Source organism: Ips typographus, linkage group LG15, assembly GCF_016097725.1.
Source record: "Ips typographus isolate SLU linkage group LG15, UJ_Ityp_2.0, whole genome shotgun sequence".
NCBI lineage: Eukaryota > Metazoa > Arthropoda > Insecta > Coleoptera > Curculionidae > Ips > Ips typographus.
Window position 1 is genome coordinate 6,845,837 of NC_138436.1, and position 22,461 is coordinate 6,868,297.

The 22,461-nt window shown below is 38.1% G+C and overlaps 1 protein-coding gene and 2 long non-coding RNA genes across 3 annotated transcripts; 2 read left to right on the forward strand and 1 right to left on the reverse strand.

Moving 5' to 3' along the window:
- The first annotated feature begins 2,133 nt into the window (after nucleotides 1–2,133).
- On the forward strand, nucleotides 2,134–3,399 carry LOC145738418 (uncharacterized). The gene is made up of 2 exons (XM_081993237.1): nucleotides 2,134–2,908; nucleotides 3,022–3,399. The coding sequence occupies exon 2, from the start codon at nucleotides 3,022–3,024 to the stop codon at nucleotides 3,358–3,360; it is 339 nt and encodes a 112-aa protein (XP_081849363.1). The 5' UTR covers nucleotides 2,134–2,908; the 3' UTR covers nucleotides 3,361–3,399.
- Nucleotides 3,400–13,531: 10,132 nt separating this feature from the next.
- Nucleotides 13,532–14,675, forward strand: LOC145738419 (uncharacterized). The gene is made up of 2 exons (XR_014180738.1): nucleotides 13,532–14,057; nucleotides 14,138–14,675. It is a non-coding gene; the product is annotated as an uncharacterized LOC145738419 (long non-coding RNA).
- An 88-nt stretch (nucleotides 14,676–14,763) lies between these two features.
- On the reverse strand, nucleotides 14,764–20,643 carry LOC145738422 (uncharacterized). Its single transcript, XR_014180742.1, has 2 exons — nucleotides 20,413–20,643; nucleotides 14,764–15,087 (listed from the first exon to the last, which is right to left on the reverse strand). It is a non-coding gene; the product is annotated as an uncharacterized LOC145738422 (long non-coding RNA).
- Nucleotides 20,644–22,461: the final 1,818 nt, after the last annotated feature.

Below are 22,461 nucleotides of genomic sequence, written 5' to 3' on the forward strand. Positions count from 1 at the left end.
AGTTTGTTATTGTCGCTTGTTTTTCACATTTCTGCAAAGCAGGTGGTGGTGACTCATCACCGATACGGTGCACTCGGTGCATGACACATTCGGTGCATCGTGATGCGACCTTGTCTCGTGCGCTTAATATTTCGCAATCCTCGAATACTTTTATGTTTTTTAAGTTAATCAGTCCATCTTTTCAATTAACGGATTTTCCATTCGTGACATATGCCTCCGCCCCAGAAAAACTGGTCCCCAGTTTTATATGAACAATAATTAAAAATTTTAACCAATAGAAAAAACATGTCGTTAACATAAATTTAAAAATTCATGTGTACATACCAAGGTATTATGATTAATGGTTAGTAAGTTTACATATGCGAGTATTTCATAGTACTCAGTTAAGTTTACAATCATTTCTTAATAATAAGTTAGTACTTATTCTAACAAGAAACCTAATAAAATCTTTCCTCTCCTGAAATTATACATAAACAATATCAAGCACTTTTAATCTATTCGGTTCCGGCAATGGCAAAACAAAAAATATTGCAACACTGAGAAAAGTCCAATAGAGGCTTAGTCCTATGAGCCAAACTTCGCATCTCACATCACTGAACACCATTATGATTAATGTTCCATAAATGTTTGTGGTGTGGGTCGATTATTGAATCGATGATTCGGCTAGCTTGGACCTCCGTATCAACGTACAGGCCCATCGGGAGTTCCAACAACAATAATGGCTCATCATAGTTCGCCTCTTCCTTACATAGCCCTCAGTGTTACATGAAATATAAGACAAAAGGTTAGTATGTGCTACTTAAGGCTTAATATACAATATTATGTCTTATAACAAAATTAATTTTAGCATCATTTGTAACCGTTATTTATTTGTTAGTATGTACGATCCATTTTCCATTAAAAAATAAAAAATGGAACGTGTGAAATTCATTTTCCAAATGCTGTAAAGCAAGGAATCCCGTGTATGCACCGCGTGATCAAAATTAGTCATGTAAACAATGTCGAACTTTTATGTTAGTAGCTCGTCATCAACCAACAAGATTGTCGGAGCGTCGTGTCAGGAATATTCGCCTCTTCAGCGAAACATTTTTTATCACACCTTATTAGTTCATGGCGCTAAAAAATAATTGGATTAATTTCATGACTAGATTATACTCGCTATTTGGGAATAATATGACATCATTCATTCCAATTTTTTTATTATTTTTTCCCTATATCATCCACGTGTGTATATTATGCCTGTATCAACATATGTATATATATATATATAGCCATTAAAATACAAAACAATAATAAGGTAACATAAATTAAAGTGTAGGCCTCATAGCTGCTGATACGTAGCATATGGCCCCATGTTGTCAAACGGTTCTAATTGCGCGATAAACGGCTGTGTTACCGCGTGTCCAAGAACTCCTTCAGTTTGTTGCTGATTAATGGGCCCCCCTTCTTGCACCTGCGCCAGGTTTTCCGGATTCGGGCATAGTGCCGGATTGCGGTCGACCTGACTTGCGTGTGATTCAGGAGGTCCAAATGCACCTCCAGAAGATGTGCCAGCAGAATTGATTTCTGATGTTTCATCCCTTTCTTGCGTTTGGGGCACTACTGGTACCCGAAACTGATATGTCATATCCGTTACATAAGCATGCGGATATGGCGGATGACCTGGTTGACTCAAAAATTGAGTTCTCCCGTACACACATGTAGCACAAGGACATCCTTGCACAAATACATTTTCCCATGCTCGCCAAAAATCCTCAGGTCGATATTGTGGTTGTTGGGGTGATATGCAAATTGCACAATCACATGTCGAAAACGGAGTGCCCCCTTGACGTACTTTCTCGCCAAGTAGAAGTATGGTATACTCCGTATGAATGATTTGAGTCCACAGGCCAAGTAGAGATTTTGTAATCCCCAATAGTTGTATTGGTACCACTCGATCAAACTCTCCTTGCAGTTCCCACAAGTGGTACAGTGCCAATTTGTATAAATACAGTTTGGTGTTTATTTCGGTAACACACCTAATATAAAACAAGAAATTCACAATCCATTCCATTTTTGGCACTTTCGCGAAACTTATAGGTTAACTTTACCCAAGTGTTACTTCACGACCGATTTCTAAAACGACACTGTAAATTGTTGTCCCATTCGGGTTTATTTAAACCAATCTAGTAATTAGTCATTATTCATAACTGCGCGTAGCGATGAATCAAATTTGTCTTATCGCTCGCGAATTAGTTGCTTTCTTCACCAAATGCATAAACAACTATATGGTCAAGGTGATTATTACACCGACAACATCATTATTTATCTTTATTCGTTTGTAGGTACCTACATTACAATAACAATATTCAATGTTTTTATTTCCATTACATGTAACCATTTTTTATCTTATAGGGAAAATTAAACTGATATCTGTTCTTGAATTTTAAGAATTTGCGCAATAAAAATTCAGACGCAGATAACAGAATAAAATCCTTGGGCCCTGTAAAAATAGGTACATAGCTCAATATGTGGAGCCGTACATTATAATTGTTACTTTGTTTAAACATTATGCTTAATTGCATTTTTGCATTTTATGCATTAATCGGTCTGCAATGAACAATGTCTGGTCTCATTAAGATATTATTCCGAACTGGCCAAATCAGCGAATCCCATGGGTTTAAGCATGGTGCACCATTTAACTGTTGGGAAAACATTTCTCTGATAACCTTAATATTTGACAAGTTCATCGTCTGGAAGTAATTTGCTAATTTCAGCATCCTGGCTTTCCGGTGGAGAGGGATCTGAATTGTATTTATACGGTTTTCTTATCACATTCTCCACAGTTCGTCCTCTGACCCATACGAGTCGTTTCCCAGTGCTTTTTTGTCGTGTCATACGAGTCTTTTTGTGGGTGTCATATTTGAAAGTAAGTATAAGTGTTTTTTTTTTTCTTTTATTCATTATTTCCATATAGTTTTCCTTCCAAAGAAAAATTCACTTTGTTTCGCTATCCAATGTTAATAATATTTTCCCTTTCAGATGGAACCTGGAAATTTAGGAGGAGATACCGAAAAGGGCCGGGGCCGCGGTGCCCGTCTGATGGCCCTATTGGCTGCCCAGCGGGCCCGACGGACCGTGGGTGCGGCCAGCCTCAAACTGGGGCCTGGAGTTGAAGCTGAGGCTTCTGCGGCCAGCGAGGTGGAGGCTCCCCCTCAAGTGGCAGGTGAGGTGGAGGCTCCTCCTGGAGGTCAAAACTCCCCAGAAGACAAAATAGAGGAGGAAGGCGGCGTCAACGACGCCTCACCAGTGGTGGCGCCGCGTTTGGCTGTTGAAGCCATTGGCAGTAATGCCAAAACGGTTAATTTTTATTTTTTTTAGAATAAAAAAAAAAACAAAATAAATAAATATTAACCCAAATGCTTGTATTATTTTAGTTGCGGGGTTCCTTCTGGTGTCCATGGGTCATGGATGTAAAATTCTGCTTACATGGACCACTTCAGTTTTAGATTTTGGCGAAATGCCCTTTCGTATTTCATAGTCCACATCAGACATTTTCCGATTTATGTAATAAGGACCAAACCATCTAAGCAGTAATTTTTCACTTTTTCCTACTTTCCTGATAGGGGTGAAAACTTTTACTTGGTCCCCCACTTCAAATTCAACATGGCGGTGTTTACAATCATAACGTAATTTATCTATGTCTTGACGCCGTTTTATATTTTCAACTGCCAAATTTCTGACTGCTAAACCAATGTCTCTAATTTGGTCGCTATTACTACTTTCTAAGGGTGGCAACAAGTTTGCTTCTGTTGGTAAAATAGGTTCACGACCGTACACCAGCATGAATGGTGAAAATTTAGTTCAGCAGTTTATCTTGTTTTGCAGAATTGAACGCAAAAGTCACATGTGGAAGATATTCATCCCAATTTGATTGATCAGTATTAGTATACATAGATAACATATTGGCTAAAGTTTTATTAAATCTTTCTGTTAAGCCATTAGTTGCGGGATGATATGCAGTAGTAAACTGACTCGTCCCCATCTTTTTTAGCAATTCCGTAACCAATTCGGATTGAAAAACTTTTCCTCTATCGCTTAACAATTCCTTAGGTGCACCGTGTTTTGTAATAATTCTCTCCAGTATAAATTTCGCTACAGGTCCGGCTTTGCCGCTCGGTAATGCGTCAGTCTCCGCCCACCTTGTGGCGTAATCTGTCGCTACCACTATCATGGTTTTGCCGCTGCTACTTCTGCGAAACGGACCTAACAAATCTATTCCAACTTTTTCAAATGGGGTGCCAACTGGAATAGGATGTAACAGTCCGATAGGCTTTTGATTTTGTTGGCCTTTCCTGGCCTGACAATCCGGGCATCCTTTTACAAAACGTTCCACGTCCTTTTGCAACCCTTGCCAATAGTATCTTTGTTTTATTTTCGCTAGAGTTTTTGACAATCCCAAATGGCCACTCAGCGGTTCTGAGTGGTGGGAGTACAAAATTTCCCCTACTAATTGTTGCGGTATCACTAAAAGTTTAGTCCGGCCCACTCCATGCGGGTTTATACGGTACAAAACTTCTGATTCAAGCCTAAAATTTTTCGCTTGCTTGCGTATACCAATTGTAGCTTCTTCAGGATGTTTTATAGCCTGAATTATTTCCAAAATGTTTTTATCTTTTGCTTGCAATTCTGCAATGTTACGCATATCCAATAGAAAGGTTGGTATTTCGTCAATTTCTTGTACTTTCGTATTTGCTGGCAAAACAGGATATCTGCTTACGCAGTCTGCATCTCTGTGAGCAATCCCTGATTTATGATGTACTGTGTAGTCAAATTCTGATAACTTTAACGCCCAACGCGCTAAACGTCCAGTAGTCTCTTTCAAGGTTTTTAACCAACATAGCGCATGATGATCAGTCACTATTTTTATAGGTTTTCCATAAATAAAATGTCTAAAATAGGATAGCGCCCATATAGCTGCTAACCCTTCAAGTTCTGTTATTGAATAATTCTTTTCAGCTTTACTAAGGCTTCTACTTGCATATGCTATTGGATGTAACGCATTTTCATGATCTTCCTGCAATAATATTGCTCCGATTCCATCTTTACATGCATCTACCCTTAATTCACATCCTTTATTTGGTTGAAAATGTGCCAAAACTGGTTCACTAATCAATTTTTGTTTTAGTGTTTCAAATGCTTTGTCATGTATGTCCTGCCAATCAAATTTATTTTGTTTCTTTGTTAGATCATGTAAAGGACGTGCAATTTTTGCAAAATTTTCTATAAACTTCCGGTAGTAGTTACAAAGTCCCAAAAAACTTTGTACACCCTTTACATTCTTTGGTTTTGGAAAATTTTCAATTGAAACTAATTTCGACTTATCAGGAAAAATTCCATCTTTCGAAATTGTATAACCAAGAATATTAATTTTTTCTTTTAAATATTCACATTTTTTAGATTTTAGTGTTAAGCCTGCACTCCGGAGTCTATTGAAAACTTAACGTAATTTTTCCAAATGTTCATCTATCGTTTTAGAAAAAATTGTCGTCCATGTAAATTAAAATTTCTTTCCATTTTAAATCTCTAAACACTACATCTCCTAACTGTTGAAATGTTGCCGGGGCATTGCACAATCCAAAAGGCATCACATTAAATTCCCATAATCCGTGACCTGGCGCTGTAAAGGCAGTAAGTGGCTTACTCTCTTCTTTTACTTTGACCTGCCAATAACCTGAATACATGTCTAACGATGAGAAATATTTGGCGTTTCCTAAGTAAGTCAAAATATCCTCAATATTAGATCCTGACCATGAATTTTTTACTGTCACATTGTTTAACTTGCGATAATCCACGCAAAATCGTGTCTCTCCAGATTTTTTCTTCACTAATACGACGGGACTTGCCCAGGGCGAGTTACTTTGCCTTATTATGTCGTATTGTTCCATTTCCCTTATCTGCTCATCTATTATCTCTCTTTCTTTTTGTGCCACTCTGTAAGGTTTCTGTTTGATAGGTTTAGCATTCCCTACATCAATCTCATGTTCAATGACATCGGTTTTTCCCATATCTTTTGGTGTTTTTGAAAAAACGTCACTATATTCTGAAAGTAATGTCTGTAATTCGTTACACAATTCTGGGTTCGTTATATTGCTTAGATTATGGTCATTCATGGTAATCATCTCTTTATCATCCTCAGTTTCATCAATACTATGAACTGGAATTTTTGCTATATCCATTTCTATATTTTTCTCTAAATAACCAATTGTGGAATTTTTCAATATGAACACTTTTTTAAACCTCATATTATTAATTTTGATGTACCATTTGCCATTTTTCACAAAAATATTTGAACAAATCAACCCTTTTGGTCGTAGGTATTTATCGTTCTCGATAAAGCAGTACTTCGTGAACTCGTGCGGAGATAAGGCACAGTTCAGTCGTACCGTTATCTCGCGACCAACCTCGACCATGTAGTCGGTTTCAAGTGCAACCTTCAAACTTCGCGCGGTTGACTCAATATCGACGTTCGCAAATACCTTATTAGTATCTTCTATTTGTTCTATTTTCCCTATGTTGTTGTTGACATTGTTGCCAAAATGTAAAATCAATGGGTCAAGTTCATGGTATAATGTCACAGTATTGGTGTTATAGTCAATTAATGATTTTTTACTAGCCAAAAAGTTATGTCCCAAAATTAAGGCTTTTGATAAATTTTGCACTACTAGTGCCTCAACGGAAATAATTGTGCCCTTAATTTTTATAATTACCTCAGAATTGCCGAGAGGTTGAACTGGATAACCTCCTGCGGTTATCAGTTGTATATTGTCTTGTAACCGTCTCATGTTACTGATAATCTATGTCAACTACATTTTTACAAGCTCCTGTATCAAGTAAAACAGGTACGTTATCTTTATCGTTAACCGTGATATGTACTATGAATGTCTTAGTGGTGCCCGTAGATGATAATTGGACAATTTCGTTCGGGCTTCTTAATTTTGAAACTGTCCTCTGTCGTTTGGGTTTCTTCGGCCTTGAGGTGCATTCCTTTGGAAAGGCCTGTTATTGAAATTACAAGACACGTGACCGGGCCTACGGCAATCAATGCAAATAACCCGGCCGTCGTGCGTTCTCGTACGAGGCAAATAATTATTGTTATTATTATTCCTCCAGTTCTGATTAGAAAACTGATTTCTGTTCCCATTAAAAGTATCCTGGTTCCGGGGTTGTTGCGAATTGTTTCTTACAAATTGTCGCCCCCTATTGAATGAGTTGTTCCTCGGACTATTTTGATTTGGTCTAAAATTATTCACCCTTGGAACAAAGGTATTTCGTGTCTGATTTTGAACCGTATTTGAAAAATTTCTATTAAAAAATGTCCGTGGCCTGGTGTCATTCCAGGTCCTTTGCCGGTTTGTTGGGTTATTACCACTGTTATTGTTCACTGCCGCAGATACTGACAATAAAGCTGTACTTTGTGTCATTTGGTTTACCAATGTCCTTTCTTTTATATCGCTTATTTAATGACCAATTGCTTTAAATCGTCAAAATTTCTATTGCTAGAACTAAGCAAATAATACATCTCATAGTAAGACGGATGTAAACCATTTTCAAAATGATCCCTAAACGCGTCAAAAGTCATTTCTGGGTCAATCTCGTTTGCGATTGCCAATAGATCATAATAGTACTTTTTAATGTCCTCGACGTCCTGCTGTTTGCGGGTGTTTAATCTAAATTTTAACTTTCGGAGTGGCTGTTCTCCTGAAAACTTTTTCAAAAAAATCTGATTTAATATTCAGCCATGTTTTCATCTGATTCTCTGGCTCACTAATATAACTACTAAACCACGTATGGGCTGGACCTTCCAAAAAATTAGCCAAATAAGATATTTTATGATTTTCTGACCAGCTATTCACAATCGCTGTAACACATGTAACTTTTGCCTATAATTCAGCGAAACAAGACAGCACGCAATTCTCACCCTTTATGCTAGTATATGGACGAGAACCTGTTTTACCAACTGAAGCAAACATTATGCCGCATGCTGAAGCTCTTGATAGCGATCAAATTAGGGAAACTAGTCTGGCGATACGTAATTTTGCAGCTGAAAATATAAAAAAACGACAGGATATTGTAACTTTTATTAAGTAATTGTGCCTTGTTGTCTAGATAGTTATCTTACCCCCAGATGTCAGTCAGTCAAGATGGCTGGGAGCATGATGTGAAACTAGCTAGGCTGAATATACACGGAGGGCGGCGCTTTAGCGGTGGTGAATGAACCCTAGAGACCCCAGAGTTCGGTCATCTGTACGTGCTTTTGGTGCAGTATTTATACCCACATCATGACCCCAATTCGCTAATCTTGCTGACACAAACATTGTACTGGGGGAGACCGGGGCAACTTAGGGTAACGGCACCTAGTGTAATCTTTATGTTACATGCCCCTCCCCTAGAAAGTGTTCGCCCCGAACACTAAACGCGAAACTTATACATAAAGTCTACATATACTAATGTTAATCTTAAATGCTATACGGTGTATAAAGGTGGTGGAACGAGTCCTTTATTTCTTCACCAGATTACAATATAATAGCTTAATATAGTCCTATTCTTAATGCTTGCGAGAGATAGGGGTGTACTTTAAAATATCACAAATGTTACATTGGGTCACCTTTCAACCTTGCTGTTGCGTCTATCTTATTGCCTTCCTTATTAAGCGAAATTCCGTAAATTGCTCATTGTACCCTTCTTTGGCACCATCGTCTAAGTGGAAACGCTTCACCTAGGCTTCATTTCATCGTAGTGCCCTCTCTTGGCACTGTATTCTCTAAGCGGCAAACTTCATCGCTTAGCTTCATTTCTTCATATTCTGTCCTTTTGCGTGCTCCTTTAGCACACCTATCCTTGGACATGTATATTTCTTCCTAATTAACGTAGAACCCACGAAGAACTATTTCTACGATCTAAGGGTCCTTTATGAAGAATACAAGCGGGAAGTCGATTTCGGGGAATTCCAAGAGATTTTTCAAAACGGTTTTGACGACCGAAACAAAGGCTAAGTACTACTGGCTCACGCATTTTCCCAATCAGCCACCTAGATCATTAAAAGAAATTAAATTGCTATGCATCACGATAGATAACGCCCCTACAGAACCACCCCCACGGCCCGCTACACCAACATTCCGGCCGCAGCGCCAAGCATACGATCACTCGGGCTTCAGAGAACCGGCACGGTACGAAAACCACCGCCCTTATGCAGGCGAAAGGACCCCGCCACCGCCCAGGAGAGAATACGACACAAGGCGCACACCCCCGCCTCAAAGGCGTTACCCTAGCACGAGGGCACGAGACAATAGGCCAGCATGCTATAGCTGCGGACAAATTGGGCACTTTGCCACAGTCTGCAGAAGCAGACCGCATCACCCAAACTTCGAAGGGTGGCAAAATTGAGTCCCGTCACCCTCTCCACTTGGGGGCCAACGCGCAATAAAGTATTGACAATCAACGTTATTTTAAATGGATTCTTTATACCAGCAATAATAGACACAGGGGCCGAGCTGAACATAGTGAGCGATCACCTAATAGAAAACAAGCAAAGAAGCACAAGACACTCCACCCTCCTGCTCACGGCAGGGGGCCAGAAAATCCCCAGCCTGGGGGAAACGAAAACATCACTAGAGATAGTAGGGAGTTACGTAGGAAAATGGGACATACGAGCTACTATACTAAGAAACCCACCCCAACCACTCATCTTGGGAATGGAATTTTTGGTGGATACAAAAGCGACAATCGACATGGCAAAGAAAACGTTAACCCTCGAAGAAGGGTTGACCATAAGTTTCAGCCATCAAGCAAAAGCACAAGCAAACAAGACCCACGTTTACACCCGCAAAACAAAAAAAATAATAACCCAAGCAAAGCAACCCAGCAAGCAAAAGCAGGAAAAAACAGGAAAAAGCAAGCAAATTCTCGTTTACCAGAGCCTAGCATACACGAGGTGCCCAGATCGATTTTCTCCTTCCCCAAGAACACGGCATGGGCATTTACAGTGTCCACGACACCCTGCAACGACGGGGGTATTGCTAGAGTAATCAGAAGCCACGCAGGGGTAGAAAAAATAAATGACTCCCACCTGGGAGAACTGGATTTCTTCTCAAAAAACGGCCGACAGATAGTTCAGATGACGGCCAAAGAGGAAAACGCCCATTCAGTCGCCATCGAACCGTTCAGAAGATGCTGCACGGCACTGAAACAATGGGCAAATCAACACGAGATTAGGAACATCGCCTTACCAAGATTAAGCCAACGAGACGATCCCACAAGCTGGCTAACCAGCAAGGAAATACTAACAGACGCGTTTAGGGGCACTAACATAAAGATCTGGATATCGAAAGGAAAAGGAAAGAGGAAAACACGCGCCAGCAAAGCAAAAACAGGATGGGAAGTCCTACCTAACTACTTTGAGGAAATCCCGCCAGAACAAACTAAATTAAGGGCTGCGGAAGATGTGGTCATCATGCCTGGCGAAACAAGAACAATAACAACAGGACCGCAGAATACCCCAACAGAGGGAACACACGTGGTACCTAATGAAAACTGGTTAATCAGGAACCACCTGATGGGCAACTACGGGCAAGACGGAGAGGGCCCCACGATAGAGCTCAAAAACGTCGGCCCAACGCCAAGAATAGTGTATAAAGGTACCACCATAGCAAAGATGGAAAAAGAAACGGCGTCCAGTCAAGTATTCTCGGTCCGCCAATCGAACGATGAAAAGGTGAACCTAGAGGACCATAAGCTCGAACACATACCAGAAGGACGCTTTAAAGAAAAGTTAAAGCAATTATTAGCGAGTTATGAAGACGTGTTCTGCAAATCACCTAAGTTCATGGGCAAAACAAACCTTATCGAACACAAGATAGAGGTAACTGAGAACAAACCAGTAAAATGCCGCCCGTACAGAGTCTCACAGAACGAAAGGGAGATAATATATACCCAGATACAGGAGATGTTAGACTGTGGGGTAATAAGACCCTCCCATTCTCCCTGGACAAGCCCAGAAGTCCTAGTTAAGAAAAAGGATGGGTCCACCAGATTCTGTGTGGATTACAAAAGAACCATCAACCCGGTGACAAAGAAATCCTGTTACCCCCCTACCTATAGATGACATATTGACCTATCTAGGAAACGCCAGATATTTCACGACACTGGACATGTTCTCAGGGTACTGGCAGATTCCGATCGAAGAATCTTCAAAGCAATATACGGCTTTCACAGCACAAGGCCATGGCTCGTATGAGTTCAATGTACTAAGCTTCGGACTCTGCAACGCCCCAGCCACCTTCCAGCAGCTAGCAGACAAAGTTTTTAGAGATCTTAAGTGGAGAGAAATACTGATATATTTAGACGACATAATAATATTCTCCGAAAACCTAGAGGATCACATCAAGAAGCTGGAAAAAGTATTCACAAGAATGAGAGAAGCTAACCTCACGCTTAAACCCAGCAAATGCGAGTATCTGCAGGAGCAAGTAAGAATACTGGGCTATACAGTAAGCGGGGAAGGCATATACCCCGAAGAAGGGAAGTTAGCAGGGATTAAAGAATTCCCGACGCCGAAGAAAACGAAAGAACTTCAAAGTTTCCTGGGCCAAAACACAGGACCAAGGCGAAACACCGGCCAAAAAGGAAAGTCACAGCGTGCGGCAGCACCAGAACGACCAGGGAGCTGGTAGCCTTGGTATCCGTGAACTGAGTAGCGGCCAAGGATGCTGGAACGTTCGGACAAGCCCTCGGGCGCTTAGCGTGATTAGTGGTTTAGATTATAAGACTTTAGATAAATAAAGGATTCGTTCCACCACATAAACCCACCTGATAGCATGTAAGCCATTATAGACTTGTACGATTAGGATATTTTAGTGTTCGGGACGAACACTTTCTAGGGGAGGGGCATGTAACATACAGATTACACTAGGTGCCGTTAACTTAAGTTGCCCCGGTCTCCCCCAGTACAATGTTTGTGTCAGCAAGATTGGCGAATTGGGGTCATGATGTGAGTATAAATACTGTACCAAAAGCACGTACAGATCACTGATCTCTGGGTTAGTCTGGGTATGCCTATTGTGTAACGTAACGTGGAGCAGTAGGTGACCAAGTGCCACACCCTAGATCAGCCCTAGCAAAGGAAATAGTGTGGGCGAGCAGCTTAAGTTGCCGTTCCTACTTACCTCCCTTTGCTAGGTTCTTCACGTCTTTACCGGCTCGGTGAATGCCCTCGGACCTAAGTCTAGGGTTCATTCACCCCCGTTAAAGCGTCGCCCCCCGTGTTCCTTCTGCCCTATAACTTAATAAAAGTGGGTTACTTGTGGAATCCTGTGTATTCTTACCCCTCAACCAACCCTTAGCGTGACAATATGCACTAAGGACAATTGATTAAAACAACTGTAGGTAATAATTGATTGATAAAATTTCAAGCTTCACTATGGCAACATTGCATTTGTGTTATGGCCAGACCAAACCAGACGGAGCAGTACGGACCTAACCTCACAAATTATGTACATTTTAAACGGCTTTTGGTGTTTTTCAGTTTTTTTTTTCCAGCAACGGTAAGTACTTAATTCAAATTAGGATAAAGTACCAAACTTAATTTTTAAATCAATTTAGATATGTCTTAGAAAGCCTCAAGACAGCAATATATTCAATTTCTAACTGAGGTAGAAAGTTCTGAGGTTTTAAAGTGAGGAAAAGGTACCCCAGATTTAAAAAGACAATCTTGGGAACATGCTGCAAAGGCTATAAATTCTATTGGAGGTACCCAAAAAACTGGTGAACAATGGAAAAAGGTATATAATTTGTTAAAATACCAATAAAAAAAACACCTATGTGTATATGTATAAGTTAGTAATGTCTACTGTTAAGTGACTTATGACAAATGTCAAACATCATAAGTCTAGTCAAGATTAAGTTTGTAGTGGTGTCGTGGTCAGTAAGCTCGTTTTTGACTAATCACAACACTCCACGTATTAATCAAACTGCTCCAATTTCACTTATTATGCTTTATTAACATTATGGGGAACTTTGAGACATTTTCTCATTAAGAAGGTTGTAAAACGAATAAAATATTAGGAACTTGTGTCCGAAAACATTGGCGCCCGAAATCTGACTCTTTACTCTCGACGCTTGACAGATGTCGTACGAAGCGACGTAAAAACGCCGGTTGACGCTACAAGTTGTTAGACAGGACGTCTATTTTATAGGGGGGCGTGAAAATGAAAGTGAGAATTTTTGTGTTGCGGGTTGCCTAAAACTGGGTGAGAATTTATTCGCCTGGTTTGGACCGGGCGAAACTGAAAATAAATGAGGGAGAGTCTGGCGGACATGCGTAAATGGACGATACTTTGATTTTGCTACAGTCCTAACCTAACCTCTAAAATTGTTTCAGTTTGGTGTTTTGTTAATGAGTTTGAGTTGATACCGGCGATATTATGAATTATTTTTAGTTAAGTAAAGTATGTGTAAAGGTAAATAACCAATATATTTTGTGAATATGTACTTTTTAAATTATTTCCATTACTTTAAGATGGCAGAAAGATCATTTGTCAACGAGGATCAAAAGAAAATGTTAGTGGAGTTTTTGACGCAGCATGAAGAATTAAGATCGGGACTGCTTACTGCCACTTTCAGTAGGCAAACAGCCCACAATTTATGGCAACAAATTTCTCATAATTTGAACATGATTCAAGGTGGTGCCAGGAAAGATTGGCAAAAGTGGCGAAAGGTTGTTTGAGCAAAACAGCAAAATTAATTACTGATTACTATACTTAGGATATTATTTCAATATTTTTTTTTTAAAAACCAAAATTTTAAACAATATTTTAGACTTGGGCTGACCTGAAAAAAATGCAATTTCTAAACAAAATAGAAATAAAAGAGCCATGGTGGCAACTGGTGGTGGACCTCCAAAAATTGAAAACCTGAGTTACTGGGAAGTTCAAATTTTAAATTTGGTTCCTGTGGAGGCTGTTGAGGGACTACTTGGTGTGGCGGAATCTGCTGCAGAATTTAACTTTGAGTGTGATAATGTAAGTCTAAAGTTAATTAAATTCTTATTTTTGTACCAGTAAGATGTTGAATTTTTTTATTTTTGCATGTGTGATAACAGAACCAAGATAATTTAATGCAGCTGCCAGAACCACAACCTGCCCCTTCAACCTTTATAGAAACTTCTGAAACTGTACCATTGCCTGAAGCTCCTGATAAAACTGGTATATATCACATTGATAAGTTATTTAGTGGTTTGCAGGTATAATTATGATATGATCATATAGGTAGTGAATATGATCATATGATTTTTTTTCTATTATATATAATACATAATTAGTACTTCATGAAATCATGAAAGTCATTGTCTTCTTCCTAGTTCCTAATAGCTCATTGAAAGCATGCAGTGGTTTATTGAAAATATAGTAATATGTATAAATAAATTTTTCTTGAAGGCGTCAATTACATATAGGTACTCAGAAGTAATAATAAAATTACTCTACAAATTTAAAATTAAACGGTTACCTTTCTCCTGTTATAACTCTAATAGAAAAAAATCTATGTAATTGGTGCAGTCAGTATCTAGATCATGGTGAGCTATACAAAGTAATGATATTGAAATTAATATATAATTAAATTTTGTTTAGATCATATATATGCAATAGAAATCACCCACAAAAGAGAAAAATAAGAACCACTGGTTCCACCAAAATTGCTAGACTTAGTGAAGCTCAGAAGCAATCAGCCAGATTACTTGTCTTGTCTTGTCTTGTCTGTTAATTGGCTCTGCTCTCAGCAATTTGCCAGCACGATTTGAGGGGGGTCAGGATAGACGAGCTTGGCACTCCCCAACCCCCGGATTTCTTCTAATCGACATTAAAGTGCTGTGAGGTTACTAGTTCAAAAATAACCATAACAAATACATACTTAAGAATAAACTGGGGTCTAGTAAACAACACAACAAAGGAAGCCCAATCACTACACATAAAAAATTTCTTTTTGGGATTCCCCCAGACCAAAAAACAGCGGGAAAAGGTATGACACGAGACCGTCAGCCGATGAACTTGTACTCTACAAAATTAAACAATTCAGTATATGTCTCATTATGGTATCAGTTACAGTTCAAGCATATTAAAAGCTAAAAACTTTATAATTATGTTAATTGATTTTTCCGTAGGATGACCAAGTACAACATGCATGTTCATAGGCGTTTTGACGCCAACTCTCCTAAGCTCTTCATAGATATTAAAAGTAGGAACACAATGAATTGGACACTCAAAAATATATGATCCAAGTGATCAACGGAGCCGCAATCGCATAAGGGGTCGTCTCTAAGATTTAATCTAAATAAATGCTCTCTCGTCAGACAGTGCCCAGATCGCATTCTGATTATTGTCGTAAAATGTTTTCTGCTTTGAAATGGGATTTTAGAAAACCACGGACATGACAAGAAGTCTTCCTGAACTCTACTATAACGAGAACTGTCATTTAACTCTCTCCATGTCTCTCTAAACTGCAAAGACAACTCATTTTTGATGATGTTAACTATGCCTCTAATAGGAACAAAAACTTCTCTAGGCACATTCAGAATTCTGCCAACGTTTGCCAACTTATCTGCTTCTTCATTCCCTAAAATTCCCACATGACTGGGAATCCATCCTAATAGAATTTCACAGTTATGAAGTTTATTAATCTCTTGAATTAAATTCCGAGTTTGACAAGTTAGAAAATCATCATCCGTTGTAAGGAGTGCACGTTGAAGTCTTTTGATGGCGCTCTGCGAGTCTGTAAAAATAATTGCCTTATCTATATGTTTCTTGACAGTGACGATAATTGCTTCGTGTATGGCAGCTAACTCAGCATTACATATTGATAGTTCTTTGGGTAGTTTTGATGCAAAATTAAACTTTATTTTAGGTATTGAGATTCCCATACCGACGTTTTCCCTTTTAGAGGCATCAGTAAAAACAAAAACGTGAGTATCTTTAAGGTGTTCAGTTTTTAATAGAAATTGATGTCTAGCGTCCGAATCCCTTTTATCAAACCGTAAGAACTTTAATGGGGGTTATTTGATTTTCAAAACCAAAAACAAAGCATGGAAGAGACGGACTTCTGAAAATTCTCCTATGATAAGGAAAAAATCTGAATAGCATCTGAACCAGCAACGGGACATTAAGGGTTCTGGTAATGGTGTTAATCAAGTATTTTATTCTGAGTGATTTCAATAAGACAAGCAGGGGGTGGTCAGACAAGGAAAAGATTCTGGACAATCTTACTGCCAAAACATTTCTTCTCACCGAAAGAGGCAAATCAGCTGCTTCACAGAGCAGTACCTTAATAGGGGTCGATTTCATGGAACCCAAACAAATACGTAACCCTTCATGATGCACTGTATCTAATTTTTTAAGAAGTGTTTTAGCAGCATTGCCAAAACCAAAAGAAGCAAAGTCCAAATGAGATTTAACCAAAGCATGGAAAATTGTAAGCATGGTACGAGGGTCCGCCCCCCACCACACTCTGCTTACTGCCCTCAGAACATTCAAACCTTTTGTGGCCTTATTTGAGATGTTTTCCATTTTAAATGCTTGTCCAAAATCACCCCTAAATATTTAACTTCGTTTTTATATGGTATAATTGTATTCTTGATAATCACGTTAGGTGGCATCTGTCTGCGTCTCCCTTTTGTAAAGTGAATCGCTTCACATTTTTGTAAAGATAGTTGGAAGTTTTTATTTTCCAACCATTCCAGTGTCATTTCCAACGCCGAGTTAATATCTTTTACCAATAGTTCTATATTCGAACCCTTAGTAATCAATACCAGATCATCTGCGTAGCCCATCAGAATGACGTTTTTAAATTTAATGTTGAAAGTTCCCTGATATATATATTGAATAAAATCGTACTAAGGGGCGAACCTTGTGGTAAACCAGCCGATGTTATTATTGGGCCAAAAAGAAACCATCATTCTTTCTGATAAATAAACGTCTATTCTGCAACAATTTAAGGATTGCGTTATTCATTTCAATTGGAATATCCAAACTGTTCAAGTCCTCATACAGTGCGTAAGGATCAACGCAGTCATATGCTGACTTTAAATCCAAGAAAACTGCAATGGCCATTTGGTTACTCTTGAAAGCCAAGTCAACAGATGAACATAAATAAATTATATTATTCTGTATACCCATGCCCTTCCTAAAACCCGTTTGAAAAAAGGAAAATGAGATTTTGGATTCAAGCAACCATTCAATTTTGTTCTTAACCATAATTTCCAGGGTTTTAAGAAAGCACGATGATAAAACTATGGGTCTATACGAATCAGGAAAGTCTGGGTTTTTATTTGGTTTTAAAATGTGGACAATGTTCATTCTTCCAGGAGTCTGGGATGTCGTGTCCTTGTAATATATCATTATAAAATTTCAACAAAGAACTTTTTGCGTCATTAGGCATATTCTTCAACATTGCATAAGAAACGTCATCCATACCGGCTGATGACATTTTTTTATTTTTTAGGCTATTATTTAAATCATGAATAGAGAAAAGCGCAATTGGGTTGACTTTAGGTTTCAATAAGTGAAAATCAGGTATTAAATTACATATTCCCATATTCTGCAATATTGCAATTTTGATCTCATCTTTAACAATTTTCTTCGTGGTATATTTTTTATTGTTGGCAAACTTTTTAATCTTATTCCAAACGTATGAAGTATTGGAATTACGATTAAGGGTCTCACAGAAAGAAATAAATTTTTTACGTTTTTTCTTTGACAGTTCTCTTTTAGTATATGCAACTATTCTTTTTGTTTCCAAATTATTTTCCATACTGGGGTTATTAGAAAAATTGCGGATCGCAATTTTCCTGTTTTCAACCAATGTTGAGCACTCCGCGTCCCACCAAACCGTAGTACCTTTCGAAGGTTTATTTAAAGTTTTGTAAGGGATAGTTTGATCCGCAACATAATTTAATTTTGATTCAAACTCCAAAAAAGTCATATCCTCCGCAAACGTTTCCATATTCAGTTTATCGAAATAAAGATCCCAATTGGCTTCATGAAAATTTCTTAATTTGTATGGTTCAGCCCAAATGTCAGCAAAATTATGGTCAAAATCACCTATTTTTAATGACGTTGGAAAATGATCACTACCCCCACAATCTGATATCACCTCCCAATTAGCAAATGCGGCTAAGTCACTGCTTACTATTGTCAAGTCAACTGCACTCTTGTTATGACTTGGATTTTGGAGAAGTGTAGGCGTACCATCATTTAGTACAATTAAATCGTGGTTAAAAACAAAATCTTGTAAAATTTTTCCACCTTTGTTGGGTGTAACTTTATCCCACAAGGGATGATGACTATTAAAATCCCCCATGAGAATCATAGGGGTGCCCAGTTGTAAGATGTTTTTTAGAATCTCCTGAGATAGGTAGACATTTGAATTACAATAAATATTTGTTAGGTAAATGTTTTTTATTTTAATTGTTATAAATTGTATATGATCGTTATTAAAGCGTTCAATAATATCATAAGAGATATTATTTTTAACTAATGTGGCTACTCCTCCGTACCCGTCTTCTCTGTCCTGTCGTATCGTACAAAAGGATTTAAAGTAGAAATTATGATTGGTTTTTAACCAAGTTTCATTTAAAAAAATTATATCGAATCCTTCTGAAAACTTAGCTAAATTAGCTCTGTTTTTATTGACGCTTCTAATGTTCCATTGTAAAATTTGATGTTGTTTTTCTTAGTCATTTTGACAGCGTTCGGTTAAAATATTAAAACATATCCGGATCGTCTAGATCCTGATATGTTTCTCTGTTCATGTAACTTAGAATAAATCCATGGAGCGCTTCTTTGGCGCTAGGTAAATGTAAAAATTTTTCAATTAATTATATTGTGTCTTCCTCTGGGGCTGTATACTTCGGTAAATTTGTGGTGTCACAATTATTCTTAGCGGCACTAGAAGGCGATTGTGATATGTTATGGTATGATAGTGAATATTCTGAATCTGTATTGTAAGAGTTGCGTGATGTATAAGGCATGGAATTAGAGATTGAAGTAGAGCTGTTAGCGTTTTGGGTTCTGCCATTAGGGAAATTTAAGTTATCGTTATGTGCTTTTTTGTCATAACCTGATTGGTGGATTACTCTTTTTCGAGTGGGCTCATTTATAACTGTTTGGCTAAAAGTTCTTTTTTTGAATTGTTATTAAAGTGTACAGTTCTCCTTTGGTTTGGGGTAATAACGTTTTCATTGTTAGGCTTATGCGAAGTATTAATTTGGGGAAATTCCGAAGGTTTAAAAAAGAAATCATCTCTAGTCTGATAAGTTTTTTTGCAAGCCGAAGATGCATCGTGAAAAGTCATATTTTCATAAGCCATCAATTTTTTAATGTCCATTTGTCTTAGATATTCGGGGCATTTTTTGTAAGAGCTTTTATGAGCCTCCTTGCAGAAATGGCATTTAGTTTCACAAGTGTATTCAATTTTATCATTCCCATTATCCATGGTTTTATGATTTTGAGCATTTTTCTCGCCGCAATTAAAGCATTTCTCTTGCCCTTTACAATTCTTCTTAGTATGTCCGTATAATAAACAAGAATAACATTGTGTCACTGGTGAAATGTAAACTGCAACTGGCAGAGAAAGACCGAAAAATTTAATTTCCTTAGGCATTATTGTTCCCTTGAAAGTAAATAGACAAGTCCCAGTTGGAACATATTCAATTGTATCATTTTTAAATACTTTGCGATTTAACCTTTTAATAGTAATTATATCATTTCTACAGCTACAAGCTTCCAAAAGCTCTGCTTCTGAAAGATCCAAGTCTATTTCCCTTACTAATCCTTTAGATGTGGTGAAATTTAAAGGAATAAAAATGTTATATCCTTTGTCTTTAAGATTTTTGTTCTCTATAAATGAGTTAGCTGCTTGGGCAGAAATGAATTCGATGCAAACACGGTTCAAACCTTTATTTTTATGGTTTTAACATTTTTCAAATGCAGATTAAATATATCTCTTGCTATTTTTAGATGCGAGAACCTGCCGATATTGTCCGTACTATTTTGCGATTCTATATAAACAAAAAAGGGACCAAAATCCTTATCATCGTAAAAAACTGTAGGTTTATTAACTTTAACTTTATCTTGCAGTACAAGTTGGTTTGACTCCGTATTAACTCTTTGAGAGTCCAAGGATTTATTCAAATCGTTTTCATCCTGTTCCACTAAACTCGTCCAGGGGGGTGCCTTCCGGGCCCCTCCCCCACCTTGGTCATCCATTAGGACAACCACTCAACAAAAAGCCTAAGCACTAAGCCGATAATTACAATTAAGAAAGCAAACGTGCGAAAAGCAAGCCAAAATAAAACAAAAACCAATGCAGAAATACAAGCCCACTTACTGATTCAGCTAGGTTTCACTAAAACACTTGTTAATACTACGAAAAACCCCTTCTTATCAGAAGCGACGAAAAGCTGCTTAGACAACGAAGGTCCTCACAGCACTGGAGTTGTACCTTGGACCATTTTGATTTGGTCCAAAATTATTCACCCTTGGAACATAGGTATTTCGTGTCTGATTTTGAACCGTATTTGAAAAATTCCTATTAAAAAATGTTCGTGGCCTTGTGTCATTCCAGGTCCTTTGCCGGTTTGTTGGGTTATTATTACTGTTCACTGCTGCAGATACTGACAATAAAGCTGTACTTTGTGTCATTTGATTTACCAATGTTCTTTCTTTTATATCGCTTAGCTTAATCACCAATTGCTTTAAATCGTCAAAATTTCTGTTGCCAGACCTAAGCAAATAATACATCTCATAATAAGATGGATGCAAACCATTTTCAAAATGATCCCTAAACGCATCAAAAGTCATTTCTGGGTCAATCTCGTTTGCAATTGCTAATAGATCATAATAGTACTTTTTTATATCCTCGACGTCTTGCTGTTTGCGAGTGTTTAATCGAAATTTTAACTTTCGGTGGCTATTCTCCTGAAAACTCTTTCAAAGAATCTGATTTTATATTTAGCCATGTTTTCATCTGATTTTCCGGCTCACTAATATAATTACCAAACCATGTATGGGCTGGACCTTCCAAAAAATTAGCTAAATAAGATATTTTGTGATTTTCTGACCAGCTATTTACAATCGCTGCTTTTTCGTATTTATTCACAAAAATAATGGGAACGTCAATAGAAGGGTTAAATGTAGGTGGGCATGTAAACTTTGGGGTGGCTGGAGTTTTTGGCTCAGGCAAAGCTGCCTGTAAAGTCATGTTAGCCATTAATGAAGTATCGTTAGGGCGTATCACATGGTTTCTCTCCCCGAATTACAGGGGGTGGGCAAGGATTATTAGAACTTTGTAATAATTCTGAGGGGCGGGATGAGGTAAGCTTTGGTGGCACTACCACTTCTAAGGGACTTTCTGGCCAAGGTCCTTCTGTTTCTCGCGGTTTAGGCGGAGTTCTACTTAATGAAGCTCTTGGTTTGAAATAAACCTCCGTGGATTGGGGCTTAGAAGTTGAAGCCGAGGCTTGGGGAGTTTGAGCTTGAACGCTCACGACAGTATTGTCAAGAGTATTTTCTTCGTCCTCACTGCTTGTCAAACAAACAACTGAACCGGGTTTGTCAAGCTTTTGATTTCGTGAAGAAGTTGCCGTTTGTGTCGGAGCAGGAGAACTCACAGTCGAACTGTGATGCGCGGGTTTGAAATCCTTTAATTCTTTTATCACCTTTTCTGGGTTTCGACCTTTAGCGATAGCTTCACGTACCACGAATTTTTCTTTTTCCGACAAACTTTGAGCCCTACTGCGAGTTTTTACTCGATCTTTGTCACTCGATTCACTCATGGACAATTTTTAAATGACCGTTTAAATTCATTTATGTGTTATATTTATTTTTTTTCAAATTATTCTGTTTTTTTTTTAAACAAGTTGATTATTCCTGGCAATTTCTTTGCGAATTTGCTTCTTCATCAAACTAATATTTTTTTTAACGCTAAAATACACAAGCATTAATACCCCCATGCACAAAAAAATAATAATTAAAGTTTCCTTAGCTGACCATGAATTATCTTTTCCCGAATTATTTGATATTCCTCCACTGTTTCCCGCTTGAGAAATAATAATTTCCTCTTCTTTTGTAGATGTACTACCCATGTTAAACTAAAATTTTCTCAAACGAACACTTAAATAGCACAGGTAATCCCCAAAAAATCACTAAATAAATCAACCTTACTATCCCTAGCCAAAAGAAAATAATACTTTTATAGCCCACACATTATTTTCCTGAATCAGTATCATACCCCAAAAGATAAAATAAAAATAAAAAACTCAACTATTGTTTTTCATCCATCTCAAGACAGACCGGCACCTCCACCAAATGTCACGTTTAATTTATGAGCCCTTCTGGGTTCATCAGTTAAACTGACTCACAACGTTAAACGTCGCGC